At 50.1% G+C, this 25177-nt stretch overlaps 1 protein-coding gene across 6 annotated transcripts in view; it reads right to left on the bottom strand.

The window, feature by feature from the left end:
- Positions 1-25177, bottom strand: part of IHO1 (interactor of HORMAD1 1) — a 116036-nt gene that overhangs the window by 31747 nt on the left and 59112 nt on the right. For all 6 annotated transcript variants that reach the window (XM_089781309.1, XM_089781307.1, XM_089781306.1 and 3 more), the window contains 3 exons: positions 14283-14440; positions 8731-8779; positions 1137-1224 (listed from right to left, as the gene is read on the bottom strand). In XM_089781309.1, the coding sequence (XP_089637435.1) occupies positions 1137-1224; positions 8731-8779; positions 14283-14440 (295 nt within the window). The remainder of the gene's footprint in view (positions 1-1136; positions 1225-8730; positions 8780-14282; positions 14441-25177) is intronic.

The raw sequence follows: 25177 nt of genomic DNA, 5'->3' as shown, positions 1-25177 counted from the left end.
ATTTAAACCTGGGGCCGGCACGGCGAGAGGGGAGGAGGTGAACGGAGCAGCAGGAAGGGAGGAGAAAGGAGAGGTGAGACGGGATAACGTGGGAGAGGCGGGCCGGGAGGCCTGGTGGAGTAGGAAGCAGCCCAGGGCAGGGTCGTGGAGCCTGTGAGCGGGTGTGTTTTGGGGCATTTCCCCCATCCGCTAGGGAGGGACTGTGGGTCCCTGCCTTTAGGGCCCTGGGCCGGGGTTTGGAGAGAGGGCAGGCCCAAACCCCCCTACTCCGCTGACCGACGGATCCAGCTCGGGTGAAGGCGCAAGCAAGCGCAATAAAGGGCCATCGGCCGTGTTGTTGACTCACTGTTGTTGACTCTCAGTGACAGACTAGTTTACAGGGTGTCATCTTGGCCTTTGACCATAGAACAAGAAGCAATGGGCTTAAACTGCAGCAAGGGAGGTTTAGGTTGGACATTAGGAAAAAGTTCCTAACTGTCAGGGTAATCAAACACTGGAATAAATTGCCCAGGGTGGTTGTGGAATCCCCATCTCTGGAGATATTTAAGAGTAGGTTAGATAAATGTCTACCAGGGATGGTCTAGACAGTATTTGGTCTTTCCGTGAGGACAGGGGACTGGACTCAATGTCCTCTCGAGGTCCCTTCCAGTCCTAGTATTCTATGATTCTGTGGCCCCCGACTGAGAAGGGGAAAGACACTCCCCACATTCCCCTCATACACCAGAACCTTGGGGGGCCCAGACTAGTAGATTTCTTGTGCTTCAGCCCCGTGGAGGGCAGTGGGGGGAGGCTAGAGCACCAGCACAGGCTTCCCAATGCTGGGGGGGAGCCCCAAGCCTTGGGAGCCGGATCCAGGCAATCTCCTCTGGGGAAAGTCTAGGTTGGGTCTTAGGAAAAACTATTTCCCTAGGCGGGTGGGGAAGCACTTGGATGGGTTCCCTGGCAGGGGAGGGTGGGGATGGAATCTCCATCCCTAGAGGTTTTGAAGTCCCGGCTTGACAAAGCTCTGGCTGAGATGATTGAGTTGGGGTTGGTCCTGCTTTGGGCAGGGAGCTGGACTCAATGACCTCTTGAGGTCTCTGCCCACCCTGGGATACTATGAGTCTATGATTAACAGAAATATATCAAGTGCTTACAGGACTTAGAAATATCTTCCAAGCCATCTAAAATGGATTTGTTTCTTGAATCCAAAGTTTCTTCAAACCTGTCCAAGCATGTTTGCATCTGCAAAAACCAAGACAAATAAGAAAATTCATGGTCTGTCATCTATTCACTTGCCTTCCAGTATTTGCAATAAAGTGTGAAAACTGAAAACAAAGGCCTCAAAAATAATATCCACTTATACTTTAAAATATTCTAGTTCAACAAAGTAAACATTGTACTAAACTAAAACTAAAATTAATGCACTGGAATATTGCATACCTCTTTATTTTGGACTAATTCATGTTATCTCTAACTGTATTTTCTGTTCTCATGGTACACTCATTTCATATGTAATCAATGGATGCTCACTACATTTAAATTACAGGATTACAAAGGAGTACAAGACTCACAAGTATTTAGCAGCAGTGAGGCTGTAATGCAAGGTTACAGGACCTGTAAGATTTCAATGTAGCCAAACTAGGCATCAGGCTTTGAGAAGAGTGGCCGGCCTGTGAGTGACCCTATGTTAATAAAACCACAAGACTGCTGTGAAGGGTGTGCCAAGAGGAAACATTATGGGAATGCGCCTGTCTGGACTGCAAGACGTCTGATTATAACATCACAGAAAATTCTGTTCTCACCGCAGGTTACCATGGAAACGTGTTAATGTCAATATTAGTCGAGTGTTAAGGAAAAGGGGCACTCTGAAAAGTGCAGGACGTGCGGAAGAACAGATATGGAGAACGAGCTGGTGTTACCCTGCCAGCAGTGGCTCACAGCTCTGTGTGCCCACCACAGAGCAGGCTGTCAAAAGCAGGACCAGGACTCCAAACGGAGGGCAGAATCACAGACTGGGGTGGGAAGAGACTTCAGGAGGCCATCTAGTGCCACAATGGAGTATGAAATGTGAACAGTCTCCTGTATCATTCTAGCAGCCTTGCCATGGAGTCAGCAACAGGCCTGCTCTACACTACGAGACTGGGTCGAAGTTAGCCGCATTCGGCTGATTTGATAATTAATGTGTCTGCACCAACAAGCTGTGAGGAAGTGGGGAGTTTTGGGGGCTCAAAGGGAGGTGCTGCATGCAGGGGAACACTCAGTGCCCGGATGTTACTGGTTTAATGTGACAAAGGGGGGGGGGGGGAGTTTGTTGTTTCAGAGAACAGCCCAGAATTGGAGCTGTGATGTCTGGGACCCTGGTGACCCCGGCCCTGCTCAGAGGACACGGCTGGATCTGGCCAGAGGACAGACAATGGGCTGCAGAGAGGAACCCTGGCAAGCGGCCCAGCTGATCCCAGCAAGGGGAGAACATTGGACGGAGGTGAGGAGATGGAGAAGGGAGAGACTCAGGCGACCCTGTTTCCTGGGGAGAAGACAATGGACACGGGAAGGGCTGTTGCTGGGGCTATTGGAGGCTCTGCTGGGAGCCTGGGGGCTGTTTTTGGGGCTTGCAGAGCTCAGCCAGCTGCAGGGGAGACTGACGTGGGGCTGAGGGCCCAGGCCAACTGGCCTGAGGGATTCTTTGCTGTGTTCAAAGCTCAACAGACCCTCCTGTTTGGTGCTGGCTGATATCCTTCTGGGAGTGAAGGCCAGAGGGAGTGGACCCCCCGAGGGGGCTCACAGCAGAGGAAGGCAGCTAAAGGCCCTGAGAGGTGCTGTCCTGGAGGCGGAGGGGAGGACCCCCCCCAGATGAGGGTGGGCACCCTAAAAGAGGGTTGCTTCCCTGGAGTGGACTCCCTGAGAAAGGGCCATCTCACTGCCGCTCAAGAGGAGTGTGCTCCCCGAGAAGGGGCTGCCACACAGGAGGGGGAGTCCTGCCTGGGGACAGATGGGCCAAGCATGGGCATGACCTGTGAGCCATGACACAAGCTCCTTCCACTGACCGGAAGGGGTTTTAAAATCGACTGCTGTTCCCCCCCGGAAGAGAGGAGCAGTGCTAAATTCAACCTTCTGGGGTTGAACTTGGGGTCGTGGAGACACAGCACTGTGCAATTTGAAGTGCTTGACCTGACCTCTGGGAGGTGGCCCACAGTGCCCCAATGTGCTTGCTCTGGCCAGCACTTTCAACTCCTCTGCCCCAGGTGCACAGGAAAAGCCCTTGGAAATTCTGAAATTCACTTCCTGGGCGGCCAACACAAGGGGCCCAGCAGCTCACCTGACCGTGAACGCCCAGGGTTGCAAAGGAGCTCCAGCACGGAGCATGCAGGAGATCCTGGAGCTAACTGCTGGGGGGCGGAGAGGTATCTGTGCAGGCAGAGGAAACACTGATTGCACAGGCATGGTGGGAAAAGGATACAGCAGGGACAGCCAGCAGTGCCGTGGGACCAGCAGAAGAGTGCAGGCAAGACAAAGGAAGCGGTCTCCCTGGGTCAGAGCCACAGACACACCACTGCATAGGATTCTAGGCAGGGACCAGCATCCCCAAACAAGGATTCTAGGCAGGGACTTGACCTGACCTGTCCTGTGCGTGAGCACCTCCCAGGCTAGCCATCAGGCAACAGTGAGGAGGACACTGTCCGTGTTGAAGGGGGGGAGGAGGATGCTCAGCAGGCGAACAGCAGATCCTGTCTCACCCACAGCCAGGACCTTTCCTAACTGAGCCAACCCCCCAGGAATGACTGTAGCCCAAGCCTGATGGCAAGGAGGGCACTGCTAGTGAGTGTGCACTTAGTAGCTAGAGTGGTTAGTGTAGCTCAGTTTAACATTTGGTCCGCCCTGAACAATTCAGCGACTCAGCGGTGGCTCTGTGGACAAGGGTTGTTTGTGTGCTTGGAGCTGGAGGGGGAGTCTGCCCTCCACACTCTACAAAGTTCTTGCTGAGGCACTCTGCAATCCTTCGCAGGAGGGTTCTGGGGAGGCTGCCTTATTCCGCCCGCCACGGAAGGGCACCTCACCACACCAAGCCAGCAGAGAGTGATCTGTCATCACTGCAGCCCAAAGCTGAGCAGCAGAGGTCCAGGTCTAAGGGCCACATGCAGCATCTTTGTGACGATCCCTGCCATGCTCTCTGATTCGGAGAAGACTGATTCTGCACATAGTGACTGATGGGGGTGAAATGGGGGAAGTTTTGTACAGGTCGAACCTTCCTAATTTGGACTCTCTAGTCTGTCAACACCCCTGCTCTGGCATCGTCAGTGACCCAGTGGGTGCTCCAGGTCTGGAGCTCTGACTAGGAAAAACTGGCAGGCGGGGGCCTGGAGTGTTGTGGGACCAGGGAAGAGTGAAACTTGGCAGGATGGGGGAGTGGAGGCCCAGTGCCCCAGGGCTGACACTGGAGCCCTGACACCCCAGGGACTGGCAGCAGGGGAGCCATGGTCAGGCAGCCAACAGAATGCAGGGGAGCCCCACTAAGCCAAACCCTGGCTCCCCTGGAGCCTCAGGGGCTAGAGACCAGGAGCAGAGGGGCCAGCATTGACCTTTTCTGGTCTGGCAAATTCCCTGCTCTAGCTGTCACAGCACTGAGGCCATCCACGTCTGCTTGCTCATCCTCAACAAATGATGAGCTCAGGTGTGCTGACCTGTTTGCAGTGGGCTTGAAGGGATTATCCCATGCTGTGCGGGAGGGGGAGACCCTGTGCTGACATTTGTACCCCTCCTGTAGCCCACCCCTCCAGGTGAAAGTAGCAAATGAGGGCTCCAGTCTGCAAGCACGCTGTGCACCCAGTCCTCCTCACAGCCACCGAGAAAGCCCCCTCTCCCAGATGGCCTAGAATGCAGGGAGAGGAGAGGTGGGGAGAAGGCAGGGGAAGCTTTTCACTCAGCTCCAAGGCATGGCTCATGGAGGACAGTGTGGGATGCCATTCCTACAGCTCTGACTGCTACACAGGGGACTGTAATAAGCCACATCCTTGTGCTCCCTGCCCTGCGCCCCTCCCCATTTTCAGACCCTTGTTTATGCCTGCAATTCCTTTCCATGCAGTGATACTGGGCTCTGTGTCGCTACATACAAATGCATGCTTTCAGAAGAGGTTCTTTGTTCATTGTGCCAACTGTGATGGGGAGTGGGTGTTGTTTCGCAGGGGAGTACACGAACAGCTGGAGGCAGCTTGGTAATGAGCCACACACAACTGACACATCACGGTCTGGTCAAAGCCTCCCGTGTGCAGTGCACCTCAGTGTACTGTTTTTAGTGCCCTGGTGTCTGGCTGCTCGCAGTTGGCCACCAGGCAATCTGCCTCAGCCCCCCTCCCTGCCAGCAACTGTTCCACTTGCTTTCACAGCTCTTATGTAGCACACAGCAAGCGGCAACAATGGGAATATTGCTTTCACTGAGGTCTAACCTAGTCAGGAAACTGTGCCAGCTTTCAAACAGCCACAGGCACATTCTATCACCATGCTGCACTCGCTCAGCCTGCAGTTTACTCCCTGCTCTCTGGCCTGCCTATGTGAAATTCATGAGCCACAGGAGCAAGGGGCAGGCTGGGCCTCCCAGGACAACTCTTGGCATTTCAACATCACCAAAGGTCATTTTCCAATCTGGGAAGAAAGTTCCATCTTGCAGCTTTCTGAAGAGACTGGAGTTCCTAAGGATGTGTGCATCATGCACCTTTCCCCCAGTGCTTGCAACATTTCCCTGGCTACATGAAGCACAGCAGCCCCCACTGTAGATTTATCCACTCTGAGTTGATTCCCAGCTGACCAGTAGCTGTCTGGCATTGCAAGCTTCCATAGAGCTAGTGCCACTTGCTTCTCCACTGCCAGAGCAGGTCTCATCCTGGGATTGCTGCACTCCAGGACAGGAGAAAGCAATTCACAAAGTTCAATGGAAGTGGCCTTATGCATGCAAGAGTTTTGCAGCCACTGCTGATCATCCTGTAATTGCGGCATTATGTGGTCCCACCATCTGTGTTTTTCTCAATATGTCAACATAGTCACCTGCCGCCAGTGTACGCCGATTGCTCCATTCAACGGATTCTTACATGTCTACATGCACATGGCCTCCTCACATTCTTCCCCACACAGGCAACTCCTGGCGAGGCGCTGGAGAAACTGCAGCACAAAGTGTGAGGTGTTTGCAATGTTTGCCACAACAGGGTGCAGCCGCGTGATGTCCATGCTTATTGCGCTATGGTGTCTGCGTGGATAGTCAGGGGGAAAAGGGCACTAAATGGCTGTTTGCCATTGCTTTCAGGGAGGGAGGGAGTAGGTAAGTGAATGCTAGGAGGTGGACAACATATACACAGATCCACCTGTGACAATGTGTAACCAAAATGGAGCGTTTTAGTATTGGTATAAGAATGTAAATATGATGTATAATCTGCTTATAAGTTCTGTGTGCTTCATTTCACCCCACCTCTTGTGATTAAACAATGTCTACCCTGCAAACTAAGTTATGTCTTCTCGTAATTCTGTAATTAATAAGTTGGGTTCCGACTGCCTGGGTGTGATGTAGTGGGTGGGGGGGAACTTTCTGGTTTCTATGGGTCTGTGGTAACCCCCACTGGCTGCCGCCGGTACCACAGCCCAGAAGGACAAGGGATGAGTCATTATGCAAAGGGATCTCTCAACCTGCCCGACCAGCTACCCCCCATGGGGAGGAACAAAGGAAGGTGGATGCTGCCCTGGCCGGGGGGCAGGGCTGGAGGAGAGTTAGTTAGTTTCTGTCTGGGAGCATGGAGGAAGCAGCCTCAGCAACAGGCTGGGGGGTTTAGAAGCCGAGGCCCCCTCCCCCATATCAAGGGGGGCTGAGGCATCCTAGGCCTGCCCTGTAACCTGATGACATCTGTGCTGTGCTGTATGCTGGAGAAGCAATAAACCACCTCTATTCTACTGGCTGGTGGAGTCTGTTCGTGCCATTCTGGGGGTGCAGGAGGCGGGGGAACCCCAACGCGTCGTCACACTGGGAGCGGCTTGTTCAGGCAGTGCTGGGGCGTCCGTGGGAGCCAGCAGTGGTGGCATGTGCAGCTTTGTCGGCATTGGTGGATTAGTGGCACTGGTAGGTGCTGAGCGCTTAGGTTCTGACTCAGCTCTCCTGGCTGATGTAGATTTACAATTCTCCATGGTGCCAAAGACTGACAGCACCGAGGAACGGGAGGCTCAGGGCAGCGCAGGCAGCAATCGTGCCAGAGAAGCTAATGACAGTTGTGAGCCTCTATGGAGCGATGAGACAGCCCTGTTATTGAGCTTCTGTTGCCCCCCCATGTCTCCTGGGACTTATCCCCTGATGGTTGGAGGGATTTCTCCCCTAGGAGGTTCTTCAGCCGTGTTTCATGGTCTTCTCTAGCCCTGGCTGTCATGTTTAAATAATGCTGCACTTCTCTGCTGCGTGACTGTCGCCCAGACATTTCACACAGGACGCGTGTCCATCCAAAACTGGCACTGAATCCTGGCATTAGTAGCAGTTCTTAAAGCCGGGAGAGCCCATTTATTTATTTATTTATTTATTAAAAAGGAAGCATGTTGAGAAAGGAAAAGAAGCCCCCGCAGCGTTTTTTCTTTTCTTTTTTTTAACTGAAGGATTCGTTGAAAACTCTTATGAACTGATTAAACATCTGCTATTTCTAAACGGTGCTATTTGTTTGTTTTCCGTCAGAAAGGAGAACGCTGCTGTGACTGTCTTCAGCCGAGGACGGTAGAAAAGGAACTGAGGGAGGCTCGCACTGCGCGTGCACCTAACACACAACAACAGCACGAGATGGCGAGTGCACAAGCATGGCGCGAGGGGCACTGCTAGGCAAAGATATCCGATCAGCAGCACGAGGATGCATTGAGACCTGAGTGGCACACCCACAGAGATACCACTTGACGGAGAAATAAAACTTCCAGCTTCCCAAAAGGCTTTTCAGAATACTCCGATTGTCTCTTGGGATCTCTGCTTGGCCTCCAATACCCTTCCCTGCAAGGCCAAGTCTGTACTGGCACTTTCTGGCTCAGGGGCATGAACCAAGAGGCCTCCCCCCACACGGCGCTGTAAAGCACCAGTGGGAACCAGGCTCCAGTGCAGAGAGCTGCACTCCCGGCACTGTTAGCTCCCCCTTGCGGAGGTGCTTTACACAAAGTGCTGGGGAACGCTTTCCCAGCGGGTGCCATGGCCACACTTTCTGTTCACAGTGCTGTCGCAGATGCACCTCAAACTGTTAAGTGTAGGCAAAGCCCAAGAGAATCATAAGGGATAACTCCAACCAACTGATCTGAACCCAGGAGCATTGCAGGAGCGATGCTTGTGCCCTAGGGTGGGAGTGTGGAAACTTTTCTGGGTTGGGGGTCAATGACTCCCAGAAAAATCAGTCGGTGGCTGCATACAAGTGAGAAGCAAAACAAGAAAACCCAAACCCTCGCTGACATGGCCCCTGACTGAGAAGCAGAAAGACACTTCCCACATTCCCTCGCACACTAGAACCTAGGGGGCCCAGGCTAGTATATTTTATGTGCTCTAGTCCCATGGGGCAATGGTGGGGGGGGGGGGTAGAGTGCCAGCGCAGGCTCCCCAGTGCTGGGGGGAGCCCCAAGCCTCGGTGTCTAGATCCAAGCAAGCTGGAGGCTGTATCTGGCCCCCCGGCCTTAGGTTCCCCACCCCTGCCCTAGGGAAAAAGAACCATCAATTCAATTGCAGACAAAGACTACCACTTGGAATATGGATGTACTTACCCCCTGAATGCTTTCTTTGACACTGGAAACAAAGGTGCTTAAAACTTCACTAAAATGGAAACACAGAAAGCATAAAATAGGTATGCAAGTTACTGAAGCAATTAGAAACAAGAAAGCTAAGGGGGAGTGTGTGACTTGAAACACTGCAAGGCATGATGCAGTCCTTTACCCTCAAAACCAGCTTACTTTCATTAGAAAAACCTCATTAGCTTTCTCTAGGGCAAGGTAAACTCCAGTCATTTGAAGAAGTGGGCTGTGCCCACGAAAGCTCATGATCCCATCTACATGTTTTTTAGTCTCTAAAGTGCTATCAGACCATTGGTTAGTTTTTAAATGTATCCTGTACAGACTAACTCGGCTACCCCCTGAAGCTTCTAGGACAAGGGTTTGTTAAAATCCTCCCTCTCTTGCTTTGGAATTGGTGCTAGCAACAGAGGGAAGAACTGTAGACTAGCCATTAGCATTTTTATCAATAGGCTGTCTGCCCAGAACAGGACTACATAAGATGAGGGTCAAATCCCTGCAGATGATCTACACTAGAGCAGTGACAGTGCTAAAGCAACAACAGGAACATTTCAGAAAATCTTCATTGCAGACAAAGCCAGTGTCAGGAAGACGTTAACAGAGGATAGCAAAGGCCTTTCACCTGAACAACTGAACGTGTTTTCTGTAAATTAATCTAACTCTTTGATTAGTGCCAACCAATCAGAATTCATATTCTTTTCATGATTAACACATCAAGGCCAAAATACAAAGACCATGAAGCAACGAGCTAACTAGTCTCCTATTTCTGAGAATTCAGGTTGTTTTGGATTGACCATGTAACCATGTCTCAAACTGCAGCACCCCAAAGGGGAGGGGAAGCAGAGTCTATTAACTTGTGGGTAAGTTGGGGCACTGAACCATGTCTTTTGCTGTCACGTTACTGGATTTTGAGGGGAGCAGCCATATCACTGCTGCACCCGTGGGGGGGTGTTTGCCCCAAAAGTTGGTACAAAGGGGGCCATGTGAGGTGTCAAACAAAAGCTACTTTCTACTGATTCTGTATATGCTCTTCATATATCTGTGCAATGTCTGTGTGTGGAGTTATGAATAGGTACTCTGTATGGAGACTGGAAGTTTCTCTGTATGGGGTTGAGTAATGGGCCAAGAATGTTTGCCCATGGACATGCTAATGAGCAAAGCTCTGGAACAATAGCCCTCTATAGGCCAAGGACACACCTCAAGAATGGGGACGGATACCTAAGGGCTACCAACAGCGGATACAGGGACAGGCCACGGGCCAGGTGACCTGCTGCAGCCAAGAAGAGACCAGGAAGGAGGTATAAATATGCCATGTGGTCAACTCCATCTTTGTCTCCAGATCTGTTCCTGACCCCAGATGCGGCCTTGCAGGGATTCACGAGCCAGGAAGAACTGTGGACCCATCCTGGCATAGGATGTGCACCAAGGACTTTTAAGCCAGCAGTTATAATATCTCTGCTAAAGCCTGCATTGAGAACTGGGAGATTCGATGCATGTAATGTATGATACTTTAGCAACCTCACTCTCATGCTTTTCTTTCCTTTAGTAATAAACCTTTAGATGTTAGATTCTAAAGGATTGGCTCAGCGTGATTTGTGGGTAAGGTCCAGAGGGTAAATTGACCTGGGAACTGTGGCTGGTTTCTTGGAACCGGACAGAACTTGTTTGGGGTAGGTGAGATTGGGTTCTAAGACCCCCCCACCGGTCTATGAGGCCCGAGGCCATCTGGGGCATGGATACTACTGGGGTGTCGGAGAGGTTTTGCTAGTGAGGCTTCAGGCAGGCAGCTGAAGCACTCCGTGGGACTGGTGTGTGGCCTGTTTGGGAAGGTCTCCAGACTGGGGGCTGTAAGGAGCCCCAAATTCGAGCAATTCGCCCTGAGCGGACGTCCTCAGCTGTGCCCAGACCTGGCCCGGTCCGTCACAATTGCTAGGAAAAGAGGAGGGTCCTTGCAATAGTCAAACAGGTGGGGATACAACTTGATTCATTTACTTTACAATGGTGATAGTGATATTGCTATTGTAACTGTCTAATTCTTAGAGTGAGATTTCCTCTTGAAATACCAACTTCCCCCTCCCCAGAGAGATTCAGCCAGGAGCTCAACTAAGGTACGAAACTGATAGGCGCCACACTACAGGGGTTTTCAAACTCTGGCTTGTAGCTTGTAAGGGCAAGCTGCTAGCTAGCTGTGAGACACTTTGTTTACCTGCACTTCTGCAGGTATGGGCGACTGCAGCTCCCGCTGGCTAGGAATGGCGCTCCATGGCCAACGGGAGCTGCGATCGTCCGTACCTGTGGAGGAGCAGGTAAACAAAGTATCTCACTGCCAGCAAGTGGCAAGCCACAGCCCAGAGTTTGAAAACACCTACCATATTAAACCCTAAGACAGATTAGACAGAATCTTTATAGGCTTCCTTTTGTTGTCTAGTTCTCTCTCTGCGTAACAGCAGTGGCGGTGATATGGGAGGAGCGTTGCTCCAGCAGTATGGAAGGCTGAAGGTCTGATCGCATACAACCATGCTGTAGCGGCTTCCCGCTCACCACAGTGCCACCTGCCGTGGAGTTGGGGAATTAGCACTGCTGGCAGGTGGCCGGATCCCTTTCAGGACACTGCCCTCCGGCAATGTCCACAACAGCCTGAGCTTTTCCCCCCTTCCGGGGGACGGTTAGTTGTAGGTCGGCAGGCCTTTGGGAGGCGGTTCCTCCGCCCCTGGTACAATGGGTGGCTAGTCCGCCCTATGGCCCTACCGTGCCTTAAAATAGTCCAAGTCTATGAGTCTATTTCCGGCCTTATTTCAGGTCGGGGTGAAAGACAATAGTTCAGGGGCCTGACCTAGCTTCAGGCCCGGGCCACTGGGGAAGAAATTCTCCATATATTCAAGTCTCTTAACTCAGTTATGGGCAGGACAACAGTCCTAGTCCTGGCCCTTTGAAAGGTCCGGTCTGGATCCTGGCCGGGTAGCAAAAACACCCTACGGAAGCCCTGGCCCTCGGGCAGGGCAGGGCAGCGGAGTACAGGGTGGAAGCCTGGCCCCTCAAGCAGGGCGGGGCGGCAAAACACAGTAAGCTGAGCCCAGGCCCTTGGTACAGGGCGGGGTGGCTAATTAACAATGGCAGCCAGGCCCTAGTGCAAGGCGTGGCCGCAAACCAGACAGAGTGAGTAAGCCCTAGCCCTGGAGCAGGGCGGGACAACCAACACAATAAGCAAAGCCCACCCAAACTCAGGGCGGGGCAGCAAATGGCGGCCAGGCCCTGACGCAAGGCGTGGCTGCAAACAAACACACAGGTTTGTAGAAGCTCCTAGTTCAGGAGCTGGGCAGGTAGTGCACCTGCAGCGGTGGCAAGGGGGAGACTGCCATCCAGTTAGTGGGTGGCAGGGGGGGGCGCAGGCCCACCCACTCCACTGCGCCCCGGCCCAGGGGCCCTGATTGCAGCAGTGCAGCAGCTTCTGGCTCAGCAGGGGCTCCAGCCCGCAACTTGCTGGCCTAGGGCTGCTCTCAGCCCGTGCTACCCCCTGGACCACTTCTTGTCTCCCCCTTCACTGGTACCTGTAGCTGCAGCAGGAGGAAGGAGGAGGAAGGAAGCGGAGGGTCGAGAGTAGGAAGAAGTCCAGGGCAGGGGCTGGAATTGAGCCCTGTGAGCTGGAGGGTTTCGGGAAAAGACTCCCCTGCCAGCTGAGCAGGTGTGGTGGGACCTGCTCTTAGGGCCCTGAGCTGGGGCCCGTGAGTGAGGGCGGGCCCAGGCCCCCCTGCTCCCTCCCGCTGCTGGAAGACCACGCCTGAGCGCCAAAGGCACAGCAGCTGCAGAGGCTAGCGTGTTAGACTCACAACCGGGGCTAGCCGCTGACTGAGACCCCGGCGTATGGGAAAGAGGGAGAACCTTGCCCGTCGCAGACTGGACGCTGGGGGACGAGCCCCCCAACAATGGGCAACAAGGGTTTCTTGCGCAATAAACCCCTATGGCTAAAATGGCCATCAGAGCTTTCTTGTGCAAGAGAGCATCCACACTGCCATGGACGTTCTTGCAGAACAGCACATCTCTTGTGTACATGGCAGTGTGGATGTGCTCTTGCACAAGAACTTTTTTCTTGCACAAGAGTTGCGCAAAAAGTTCTTGTGCAAGAAGCCTGCAGTGTAGATGTAGCCTAGATGTTGACCAGAGAGGCGTATATTCACAGCTTTCGAGCTCGGGTGTTGCGGAAAGCCAGGGTTCTGTTCTTGGAAGGCACCATGATGGCCACCATAAATGATGATCTTCTTCCACTGCCTGTTGGTAATAACCATGTCCAATTGCCGTTGGCAGTCCACTCTGGAGATGGTGGAGTTCACAGCAACCTTCCACCAATGTGGTGGGATGACTGACCAGGCGATCTTGGATGGTGTTGTGTGGCAGCTGCCAGGCTCTGGAGAGGGGCTTGCAGCTACTCAAGATGTGAGGCAGTGCCTTGTTGGCATAGCTGCACTTCCTGCATTGCTTGTCTCAACTCCTGTGGCCGACGGCTCTGTTCAGCAGAACACAGTTGAGCCAGGCCCAGCGGCTGTACTCCACTCAGCAAACTGGGTGAAAGGAAGTGGCTGTTGGCGTCCCATTTGCACATTACCGTGAAGGCCTTGCCCTGGTCTGGCTTCCATTTCAGGTTTTTATGTGCAGGCAGCAGATGGCATCCTCCAGGGTCCTCGCCAGCTCTCAGAGTTCTAGCTCTCAGAGCAGTGAGGCTTGTGCATTCACCTGTGGCACTAGGACTTCCAGCTCTGCATCCAGCGAGAGCCTAGAGGCTTCTCCAGCACTGCATTGTGGACATGTGTCTAGGTGAAGCAGTCTCCCCCCTCTACCAAATGTGATTCTAAAACTATTTGTAACCCAACACCAGCCACAACCGATCACTCAATACTACACAACTCCTGTCCGTTACATACCTAGGCAAAGTAGGTGTGTTCGTGTAACTACTGTTTGTTCCTGAAGTCTCCCCCCTCCCCGGGGAGAGTTCAGTCTGACCCGGCTTCCTTATGTGTAACCCTCTCTCATAGGGTGTGTCTAGACTACAGGATTTTGTCGACAAAAGTCCACTTTTGTCGACAAAACTATACCTGCGAATACACTGCCGCTGAGTTCTGTCGACATAATGTCAACAGAACTTGGCAGTTTTGTCGACGGCTGTAAACCTCATTCTACGAGGAATAACGCCTTTTGTTGACAGAGTTCTGTCGACAGAAGACATTATGCACCTACACTGTCCTTTGCATCTACACTGTTGTGTCGACAAAGTGGCTTGCTTTGTCGACAGAACTGGATGTAGTCTAGACGCTCTTTGTCGACAGAAGCTTTGTCAACAGTATCTGTCGACAAAAATTCTGTTGACAAAAACCTGTAGTCTAGACGCACCCATACTGTGAATTCTTTCATTCAGAAAGCATCTACAAGCATGACACTTTTCCTGTAGGACTCTGCAGCTTGGTCATGTTACTTCTTTTTGCTCTGAGAAGGCCAACCGTCAGCACAGTTGGCATTGGCAATGGATTCATGCATACCTGTCATATTTCTCCTTTATGGTTTTCTTATTCACTTCAAACTGCTCCAAGATATTCTTGAGCTTTCCAACACCAAAATTAAATGAACCTTTTTCCCTTTCATCGCCACCAAACAACTGTGGTTTTGTATAGTATTTGGTAAAAATACTGGGCTCGCTCTGTTAGGGAAAAAGAAAAACATGACAATATTTAAGGTACAAAACACTCAGAACATTCAATAGACAAAACATTCATGCCCCAGGTTCTCTGAGGAGTGTGGGGCACTCTCAGTACTGAAGGCCACAGTGAACAGGTGTGACAAGTTGCATTGAACAGACAGATTAAGAATTTCATGAGATTTGGTTCATCTGAAGTAGCTACATCGACATCCCTGAGAAGGGAAGGAAGGCTGGCTGTATTCCCATCAGACTGAACCAGGAGCAACTGTACTTAGATAGCACAGTTTAAAAAGAAGGGCTCCCCCACATCGTTCTGTGTAGTGCGCTGTACTGGTTGCCATTGCTAAATACCCCAGATACAGCCAAAAAAACCCAATATGCTGTGCTTGAAACGATGCTGAAAGCACAGCAAGTCCAGGGGGAAAGCAGGGAAAGAGGTAAAGTTTGCATGGTGAGATGCACTGCTGCAAATTCTTTAACTTAAATAGCCAATGCCAAGTTTCCTACTAACTAATGTTTTGTTGGCAAGTAAACATCGCCATAAGGGTCCAACATCACGTGTTATAAGCCAGTTTTCATAGGCTTCAATATGCGTCTGAAAACAGGAATGTTAATGTTTAATACTGAAACTGCAAAAGCCTCCCTCTCCTCCTCCAAACTTTTCAGCCACTGTGCTGAGCAAAGTAAAATCAACTGTCCCTTACATTTTAATTTAATATGAATGCAAATCACCCCACACAGTCCTCTTTCCTCCTGAGAGTAAACTGCCTCTTCCATGTTGGAAAAGCTACTGCAGTCCATGAAGGGAGACCTTTAGCAAAGTGAAGAGGGGTCAGAAAGGGCCTCTTCGCCTATGTCTACTGACAAATCTTTATTTTGACCCTCAGGCATGTCCGAAGTGGAAGTGCTATTTGAGTGTGGATACTAGTGCAGATGATACTCTATTAGAAAAGCAAGTGAGATGTGTCTAGACGAGTATGAAGGCTTGCTCACTCTGAAAATCAATGACGTGTCTGCTATAATACAATGGACAGCACCGGAGTAAATGCATTTTCAGTCTATGGAAGTAAATAAGTACACTGGACACCTCAGCCTTCGTGAATCCCTTTCTCTTCCAGGAAGCCTCCTGAACAGAAACATTATCCACAGAAGGAGTAACTGGTTGCATTCATGCTTGGAATACCTGCATATGATTGTAGTCACTGGGAATACTCTGGAGCTGCTGCACCAGAGCCGGGGACTGGGGAAGGAAGCCCAGAAGAAAGTGCTTCCCAGAGATGGCTGGTGGCTGGCTGGGATGCAGAGGAAGGAAGGAAGTGACCAAGGGAAGTTGACCTCAGGCTGAAACAAGACACTGTGGGGTGAGTTAAGCTGAACAAGCCTTCCACGGCTCTGGACTAAGGATGTTAAGGACTAGTCAACTATCCGACAAGCAAATGCTTATCAGATAGTCGACCTGACTAGTCGATTCCGCCCCTCTTGCTGCCTCTATCAGATAGAGAGAGTAAAGGGGGGAGAAGAAAGAGTTACCTTGTGCAGTAATGGTGGTTCTTCAAGATGTCTGTCCCCGTGGGTGCTCCATTCCACCCAGAGTGGGGCATCCACAGAGGACACTACTTGAAGAAGAAGAGGGGATTTTTCAAAGCAGCAGCGCCGCATGGAGCCCATATGGGGGCTCCGTGCGATACTACCGCATTGAAACACCGTGGCAGCATTTCAAAGGGGCAGTGTCGCACAGCTGAGCCTGGGATCAGCTGTGCGGTGCTGCCCCTTTGAACAACAGTGCCGCGTGGAGCCCCGAGTCAGCTGATCCCAGGTTCCGAGGAAATGCCGCGCAGAGCCTGGGATCAGCTGTTCCCAGCTGATTCTAGGCGCCGTGTGACATTTTAAGCGGCAGCGCAGCAAGGAGCCTGGGGTTAGTGGGGGACTCTGAGTCCCCCATTGACCCTAGACTCCATGAAGGTGCTTCTGCTTTGAAATGCACAAGGGCCCCGCTGGGGACTCTTGTACATTTCAAAGCTGGCATCCGCGTGCAACCGAGAGTCAGCGGGACTTCCTGCTAGCCCCAGGCTGTACGTGGAGTTCTGCATTCCTCCTTTGAAATGTACAGTAGGCCCTGCGGGGACTCTTGTACATTTCAAAGAGGAATGCAGAAGTGCCTATCAACTAGTCGAGTAGTTGATGGAAATTCCATCGACTACTCAATTAGTAAATTAACCGAGATTTAACATCCTTACTCTGAACTAGAACCCAGTGGAGTGGGAGGGAGCTGGTTTCACTGGCCCAGCAAGAAGTGCATTTGTTAGGCAGAGCTGCTACCCATGAACTGGACCCCTGGCAGGCTGCCACTGAGAACTGTACTCATTAGGTGGAGCTGCCACTAGGCAAGACTGCCACCAGAGGTGAACTACTGGGTGTAAATGCAAGCGTAGGCTCCAACTGCTAGGCAAAGATGCTGCCTGCTGCCCACAGCTTTCAGCTAGAGATAAAAATATATTTCTTCCTACTACATAAAAAGCATCTCTCTTTCACCAGCAGCTAACATTTTCCTGAGTGCTCTCATAATCATCATCATCAACAACAACCATGGGCTCAATGCCCGTTGGTGTCCAATGCCTCCCTCACTATTTCCTTCATCTTTCCCTGTCCAGTGCGGAGTGCCTTAGTTTCTGTAGACTAGCTCCACACCAATATACTAGATCATCTCCCCATTCTCTGTGGGGTCTGCCTCTCCTATTTGCACCATCCATTTTGCCGAATACCAGGGTCTTAACTTTTCGCTCGTTGTTCATTCTGCAGATATGCCCGAATAGCTGTACCTTCCGTTGTATAACCTTCTGCTGTAGGTTCTCTTTTGGCTGTATCTTCCTATATAATTCCTCGTTGGTGACCTTCTGCATTCATCCTAGTCTCAAGATCTTTCTATAACAACTCCTCTTGAACGCCAATATCCTTCTCTTCGAATCTTTCGTTATCACCCATGTCTCTCATCTGTACAACATGCTGCTAAATACACGTTTTCAAGATGCTCAGCTTCGTTCCTAAGCTAATCGCTTTACTTTTCCAGATCTTATCCATCGCCTTCAAACTCACTCTTGCTTTCACTATTCTAGTCGCTATTTCCTTCTTAGTCTATATCATACGTCACGTTGCTCCCCAAATAAGTGAACTTCTCTATGTTCTCTAGTTCAATCCCATCTACACTGATCTTTCTTCCTATTTCCTTATCTCCAAATACCATTGTCTTCGTTTTATCAATATTCATAATCACTCCATACCACTTTCCTTCCTCATTTAGTACCTGCACCATTCTTGCTAGCTTCTCTTCATCTTCCTTGATGATAACTATATCATCTGCAAACCTCAAGTTGTTGATTCTCATCCCGTGCACCGATACCCTTCCACCTCGTCCTTGATCTTGTCCATCACTCTCTCTAGGTGTGTGAAGATACTCGGCGATACCGGATCTCCTTGTCTCATATCTCTATTCATTCTAAACCAACTTCCCAACTTTCTGCACATCTCCTCCTTGTTATTTCATTGTTTGTGTTGTAGGGAGACACACTGGTCACTTCCCTTTTTTCATTGTTGTTCTTCAAGACATGTTGCACAAGTCTGTAACCAGACGGACACAACCTCCCTCCGTCCCTCCACTACACTGGTGTCTAGCTGATGGGACATACTCCTCTGCTTTTCCCTTTTCCCTGACTCTGGCTCTCTTAGTTACAATTTATGTTAAGCTCTTTCTACTTGTTCTTGTTACTCAAAGCCATGAGGCCCAACTTTGCCTAGAAACCATATTGCTTATGAATATGCATAGGTCTATTATGGAACGTGTGTGAAGTGTGAATGAGAAACACCCAATAGAAAGGCAGTTTAGGATCTGTAACCATTTCATAGAATCATAGAACCATAGAGCTGGAAGAGACCTCAGAAGGTCATCAAGTCCAGCCCCCTGCTCTAGGCAGGACCAATCCCAACTAAATCAACCTGGCCAGGGCTTTGTCAAGCCGAGACTTAAACACCTCTAGGGATGGAGACTCCACTACTTCCCTAGATAACCCATTCCAGTACTTCACTACCCTCCTAGTGAAATAGTTTTTCCTAATATCCAACCTGGACCTTTCCCACCACAACTTGAGACCATTGCTCCTTGTTCTGCCATCTGTAACTACTGAGAACAGTCTTTCTCCATCCTCTTTGGCACCTCCCTTCAGGAAGTTGAAGGCTCCTCTCAAATCCCCCTTCACTCTTCGCTTCTGCAGACTAAACAGACCCAACTCCCTCAGCCTCTCCTCATAGGTCATATGCTCCAGCCCCCTAATCATTTTGGTTGCCCAATGCTGGACCCTCCCCAATGCATCCACATCCTTTTTATAGTGGGGGGCCCAGAACTGGACACAATACTCCAGATGCAGCCTCACCAGAGCCGAATAAAGGGGAATAATGACATCTCTGCATCTGCTGGTAATGTTCCTCTTAATGCAACCTAATATGCCATTAGCCATCTTGGCTACAAGGCCACACAGTTGACTCATATCCAGCTTCTCATCCACTGTAACCCCCAGGACCTTTTCTGCAGAACTACTACTTAGCTGGTTGGTCCCCAGCCTGTAACAGCGCTTGGGATTCTTCCGTCCCAAGTACAGGACTCTGCACTTGTCCTTGTTGAACCTCATCAGATTTCTTGTGGCCCAATCCTCCAATTTGTCTAAGTCACTCTGGACTCTATCTCTGCCCTCAAGTGTATCTATCTCTCCCCCAGCTTAGTGTCATCCACAAACTTGCTGAGGGTGCAATCCATCCCCTCATCCAGGTCATTAATAAACATACTGAACATACTGAACTAAACTAGAACCGAACCTTTGGGGCACTCTGCTAGAAACTGACCACCATCCTGACATCGAGCCGTTGATCACTACCCGCTGGGCCCAGCCTTCTAGCCATCTTTCTATCCATTTATCCAATCCACATTCCCTTAACTTGCTGGCAAGAATATTATGGGAGACTGTATCAAAAGCCTTGCTAAAGTCAAGGTATATCACATCCACTGACTTTCCCAGATCCAGAGAGCCAGTAACCTCATCATAGAATCTAATCAGATTGGTCGGGCACAACTTTCCCTTTGCGAATCCATGCTGACTATTCCTAATCACATTCCTCTCTTCCAAGTGCCTCAAAATGGATTCCTTAAGGATCCCTTCCATGATTTTTCCAGGAACTTAGGTAAGACTGACAGGCCTATAGTTCGCTGGATTGTCCTTCTTCCCTTTTTTGAAGATGGGCACTACATTTGCCTTTTTCCAATCATTCGGGATTTCTCCCAACCTCCACGACTCTTCAAAGATAATGGCCAAAGACTCCTCAATGACATTTGCCAACTCCCTCAGTACCCTCGAATGCATTAAGTCCGGACCCATGGATTTGTGTACATTTAGCTTTTCTAAATAGTTCCTAACCTGTTCTTTACCCACCAAGGGCTGTCCATCTTCATCCCATCTTGCGTCACTTAGCGCATTAGTCCGGGAGCCCACCTTGTCCGTGAATAGAGAGGCAAAGAAAGCATTGAGTACTTCAGCTATCCCCACATCATCAGTCATTAGGTTACCTCCTTCATCCAGTAGGGGCCGCACACCCTCTCTGATCACCTTCTTCTTGTTAACATGCCTGTAGAAACCTTTTTTGTTATCCTTCACATCCTTTGCCAGTCGCAATTCCATTTGCGCTTTCGCCTTCCTGATAACCCCCCGGCATTCTCAAGCTATACCTTTAAACCCCTCCCTGGTCATTTGTCCAAGTTTCCACTTTTTGTAAGCTTCCTTTTTGTGCTTAAATTCACCAAGGATTTCCCCTGTAAGCCAATCTGGTCTCCTACTGTGTTTGCCTCTCTTGCTATGCATCAGGATGGTTTCTCTCTGTGCCTTCAATAAGGCTTCTATAAAATACTGCCAGCTGTCCTGGACTCCTTTCCCTTTCATATTAGCATTCCAGGGGATTCTGCCCATCAGATCTCTGAGGGAGTCAAAATCTGCTTTTCTGAAGTCCAAGGTATGTATTTTACTACTCTCTTTTCTTCCTTTGGTCAGGATCCTGAAATCTACCATCTCATGATCACTGCTTCCCAGGTTGTCACCCACCTCTACTTCCCCTACTAGTTCCTCCCTGTTTGTGAGCAGAAGGTCAAGCTGCGCACAGCCCCATGTCAGATCCTTCAGCACTTGTACCAAGAAGTTATCCCCAACATTCTCCAAAAACTTCGTGGATTGCCTGTGTACTGCCGTATTGGTTTCCCAACAGATGTCAAGGTGATTAAAGTCCCCTACGAGAACCAGGGCCTGCGATGGGGAAGCTTCTCTTAGTTGTCCAAAGAAAGCCTCATCTAACTCATCCACCTGATTTGGTGGCCTGTAGCAGACACCAACCACAACATCACTGCTGTTGTTTGCTCCTTTAAACTTAACCCATAGATTCTCAACAGGTTTTTCTCCCTCTTTATACTGGAGTTCAGAGCAATCATAGTGCTCTCTAACATATAGTGCATTTCCTCCTCCTTTTCTCCCCTGCCTGTTCTTCCTGAACAGCTTATACCATCCTGACATCCTAACCATGACAGCACTCCAGTCATGAGAGTCATCCCACCAAGTCTGTTATCCCAATTAAATCATATTTCTTGGACTGGGACAGGGCCTCCAGTTCTTCTTGTTTGTTGCCCAGGCTTCTAGCATTAGTGTACAAACACCTCAGATAACCAGTTGATCGCCCTATCTTGTCCATTCGAATCAGGGGTCTTCCTTTGTTGCTTGTTCCTCTTTGCATTTCTTCCTGGGTATCCGACTCTCCCACTCCCCTCAGGGTTTTGATTACCGTCCCCCGACAAACCTAGTTTAAAGCCTTCCTCATTAGGTTTGCAAGCCTGCCCGCGAAGATGCTCCTTCCTCTCTTCGTTAGGTGGATCCCATCTCTTCCTAACAATCCTTGTGCCCGGAACAGAGTCCCATGGTCAAAGAAGCCAAAGTCCTCTCTGCGACACCACCTGCGCAACCACGCATTTATTTCCTCAATTCGACGATCCCTGCCCAGTCCTTTCCCTTCAACAGGGAGGATGGACAAGAACACTACTTGCACTCCGAATTCTTGGATCTTTCTTTCCAGCACTACATAATCTGCAGTAACCCGCTCAAGGTCATTCTTGGCCGTATCGTTAGTTCCCACATGGAGAAGCAGGAAGGGGTAAGGATCCGAAGGTGTGATCAATTTGGTAAGCCTCTCAAAGTGCTGGCCATTTAATGTAAAGACCCTGCAAGCAGATAAATTAACTGAGAAGCAGCCAGAAAATCAATCTCTCTCTCTCTGACAAGATGTAACATTACAGCAGAAACCTGGGACTGGCCCAAAGTAAAGCCCACTGCAGATCCGAAGGGATCCTCCAAGGAACATCATGGTCGAGTCTCCGGGAAGCGGACACTTGGCCAGCACTTCAGCCACCTGCGAAATCCAAAGTAATCTACACCGCACTTGCAGCCCGCCTCCAAACTGCCAGCATGAGTATGAGTGTGTGTGCGTGTGTGCGTGTGAGTGAGAGAGACCTTACTCTTAAGAATCTGTACCAATAAACAACCCCAAAAGCAATACTCCCTCAGCCCCCTCATTGTCTGGGTTTGTTCCTCAGCAGGTCTGAGGAAGTGCAGCAAAGTCCGTTCCACACTTGGTGTGTACACACCCACCAGACAATTTGCCCCCAGTGCTACCCGTCAGGAAAACTTGAGACCCCCCGGCTGCTGGTCATACCAGTGTAAAGGGCCTATCCAAACCTAAGCCCCCTCAGGTCCTTGATTCTGGAAAACTCCACCATGGAAGGGTAGGACGGCAGGTCATGGAACAGACACATGTATCACACCACACAGAACAATAGCTACGAAAGGCTAGTAATTGTCCTTTCTCTGAGTGACTGTGCAGGTACATTTCACTCTTGATGATTCCCAAGCAGTAGCAACAGAGGAATGGGACAAACAACAAGCAGTCCTCTGGCACCTTAGAGACAAACAGATTTATTAGGGTATAAGCTTACCTGGATAAAACCCACCCGATCAGATGAATTGGAGTGGAAGTGACAGAGGCAGGGAGATACATAAGGGAGAAGTTGCTTGTGTTAATTAAGCTAATTAAGTCAGGGTAGAAGTGACTCATTCACAGCATGTGGTGTGGAGATGTGAATATTCAGAGAGGGGAAATGGCCTTCATAATGCAATAACCAGTTGAGATCCTTGTTCAGTCCTAAACTGAAAGTGTTGAATTTGCAAACTGATTCCAGTTCTGCTGTCTCCCTTTGTAATTGGATTTTGAAATTCTTTTGGAGAAGGACGGCTACCTTCAAATCCATAGCTGAATATCCAAGAATAGCCCAAAGTAAAGCCCGCTGCAGATCCGAAGGGATCCTCCAAGGAACATCATGGTCGAGTCTCCGGGAAGCGGACACTTAGCTAGCACTTCAATCACCTGCAAAATCCAAAGTAATCTACACCACACTTGCAGCCCACCTCCAAACTGCCAGGTTAAATGTTTCCTTACAGATTTCTGTGTGTTACCATTCCTGATGTCTGATTTGTGTCCAGTTATCCTTTGGCATGGAGACTCTCTGGTTTGGCCAATATACATGGCAGAAGGGCACTGCTGGCACTTGATGGCGTATATTACATTAGTGATTAAATGGGTTTTATACACGCAAGGTTATGCCCTAATACATCTGTTAGGGTATGTCTAAACTAGCCATCCTAGTTCGAACTAGGGTGGCTAATGTAGTCATTCGAACTTGCAAATGAAGCCTGAGATTAAAATATCCCGGGCTTTATTTGCATGTTCCCAGGAGCCACCATTTTTAAATGCCCGGTAGTTCGAACTCCCTGCCCACGGCTACACTTGGCACGAGCTAGGTAGTTCAAATTAAAGCTCCTAATTCGAACTACCGTTACTCCTCATTGTAGGAGGAGTAATGGTAATCCGAATTAGGGTCTTTAGTTCGAACTACCTAGCCTGTGCCACGTGTAGCCGTGGCCAGGGAGTTCAAACTACTGGGCATTTAAAAATGGCGGCGCCTGAGAACATGCAAATAAAGCCTGGGATATTTTAATCCCGGACTTCATTTGCAAGTTCGAATGACTACATTAGCCACCCCAGTTTGAACTAGGGTGGCAGTGTAGACATACTCTCAGTGTTTAAGGTGCCACAGGACTCATGGTGTTTGCAGATACAGACTAACTCAGCTACCCTACTGAGAAAGATTGGAGTTCATGGGGATAGACCTTAGTACACTTGGACCAAATTTGGCATCATCTCTAGAAAATTGGGTGGCATAATGGGAAGCCAGCTTGCTGCTTTGCAAATGTCCTAGATTGGGATCTGAGCCAGGAACACCACTGAGGTGCTTGCAATCTTGTGGAGTAAGCAGTCAGCTTGTCTGTCATGCGCATGCAGGCATTCCTCTGCTAAACGTGGATACAGGGTGTTATTCAAGGTGAAATTATTTGCAAGGAGACTGGAAGAGTTTTTATTCTGTGTGCAGCAGCCATGAACAGCTGGTGGACCGCCGAAAGGGCTTGCTCCTGTCCATGTCCCTCAAGGACAACAGGCCCTGAGTTCAGAGGGGCCCCGAGTGAGCTTCCACCCCTAGAAATGATGTATCTGAGACCAGAGCCGTTGAAGGCTGAGGGTGAAGGAAGGGAATGCCCGCCCGGTCTGCTCACCAATTCAATGAAATTAGAACCTGCAAAGATAACATGCCAGTGTCCAGATGGCGACGTGGCAAGTAAGCTGAAGCCAGCCCTGCCTGGAGCGTAGTGTTTTGTACCACATGTGAGCCCAACTCCATGTACTCCAGAAGTTTCATAAGCTGTGAGGTGCTGTGATAGGATGAATCTGGGTGTCAGACTAGACTGGGATGCGGCCTCTGGAAGGAATGCAGCCCCACAAGCTATCCTCTGTTCAGGGCTTGTCCATGCTTATCAATAGGCCCAGGGCTGTGAGGGCTGACTGGATGAGTTGAGTGCTGGATATAACCAGAGCTCTGGAGAACCCTGGACTAACCAGTCCTCCAGTGGAGGGCAGAGCTACCCTCCTAGATCTTACTGGGAATGCTGCTACCACAGCCACAGCCACACCCGGGGAGCTGCAGACTGGATGAGCTAAGAATGTAAGTGCTTCATACGAACCTCAGAAACGTTCTGTGTCTTAGTACACTGACACATGAAATTTCTTCAACTGAGGGCGGGTAGCAGTTTCCAGGATCTAGTGTGGAATTCATGGATGCCAGGGCAACCAGGCACAACTCTCTTTCTGAGATAATTGTTGAGCTAATGCAAGTCTAAAATAGATCTAAGACCTCCCTTGGCGTTTGGATTAGCAAATAATGAATGTAAACGCTCTTCCCCCTTACATTCTGTAGAACCTCTCCTAGGGCTCCCATGAGAAAGAGGAGATTGAACATCCTGAACTGGGGAGGAACAATGTGAAGGAGGGGCATGTTTCCTACTGCCACAGTGCCCAGCATTCAACGGGCTCTGAGGGAATGGGACAAATAGGGTCTGGCGACCTAGAACCCGACATGGTGTCCTTGGGCAGCCCCTCAGAATGCCTGCTTAGCGCCCCTGCATGTCCGGGTTGGGGCAGGCCTGGGTGCAAAGCCAGAGGAGAAGGTGCTTTTTGTCTACAACCCCTACTCTTCTTTCACTGTGGCTCTTGTCA

Source organism: Pelodiscus sinensis, chromosome 11 (assembly GCF_052426305.1).
Source record: "Pelodiscus sinensis isolate ZL-2025 chromosome 11, ASM5242630v1, whole genome shotgun sequence".
Taxonomy (NCBI): Eukaryota; Metazoa; Chordata; order Testudines; family Trionychidae; genus Pelodiscus; species Pelodiscus sinensis.
This window is presented reverse-complemented; position numbering and strand designations above follow the sequence as displayed.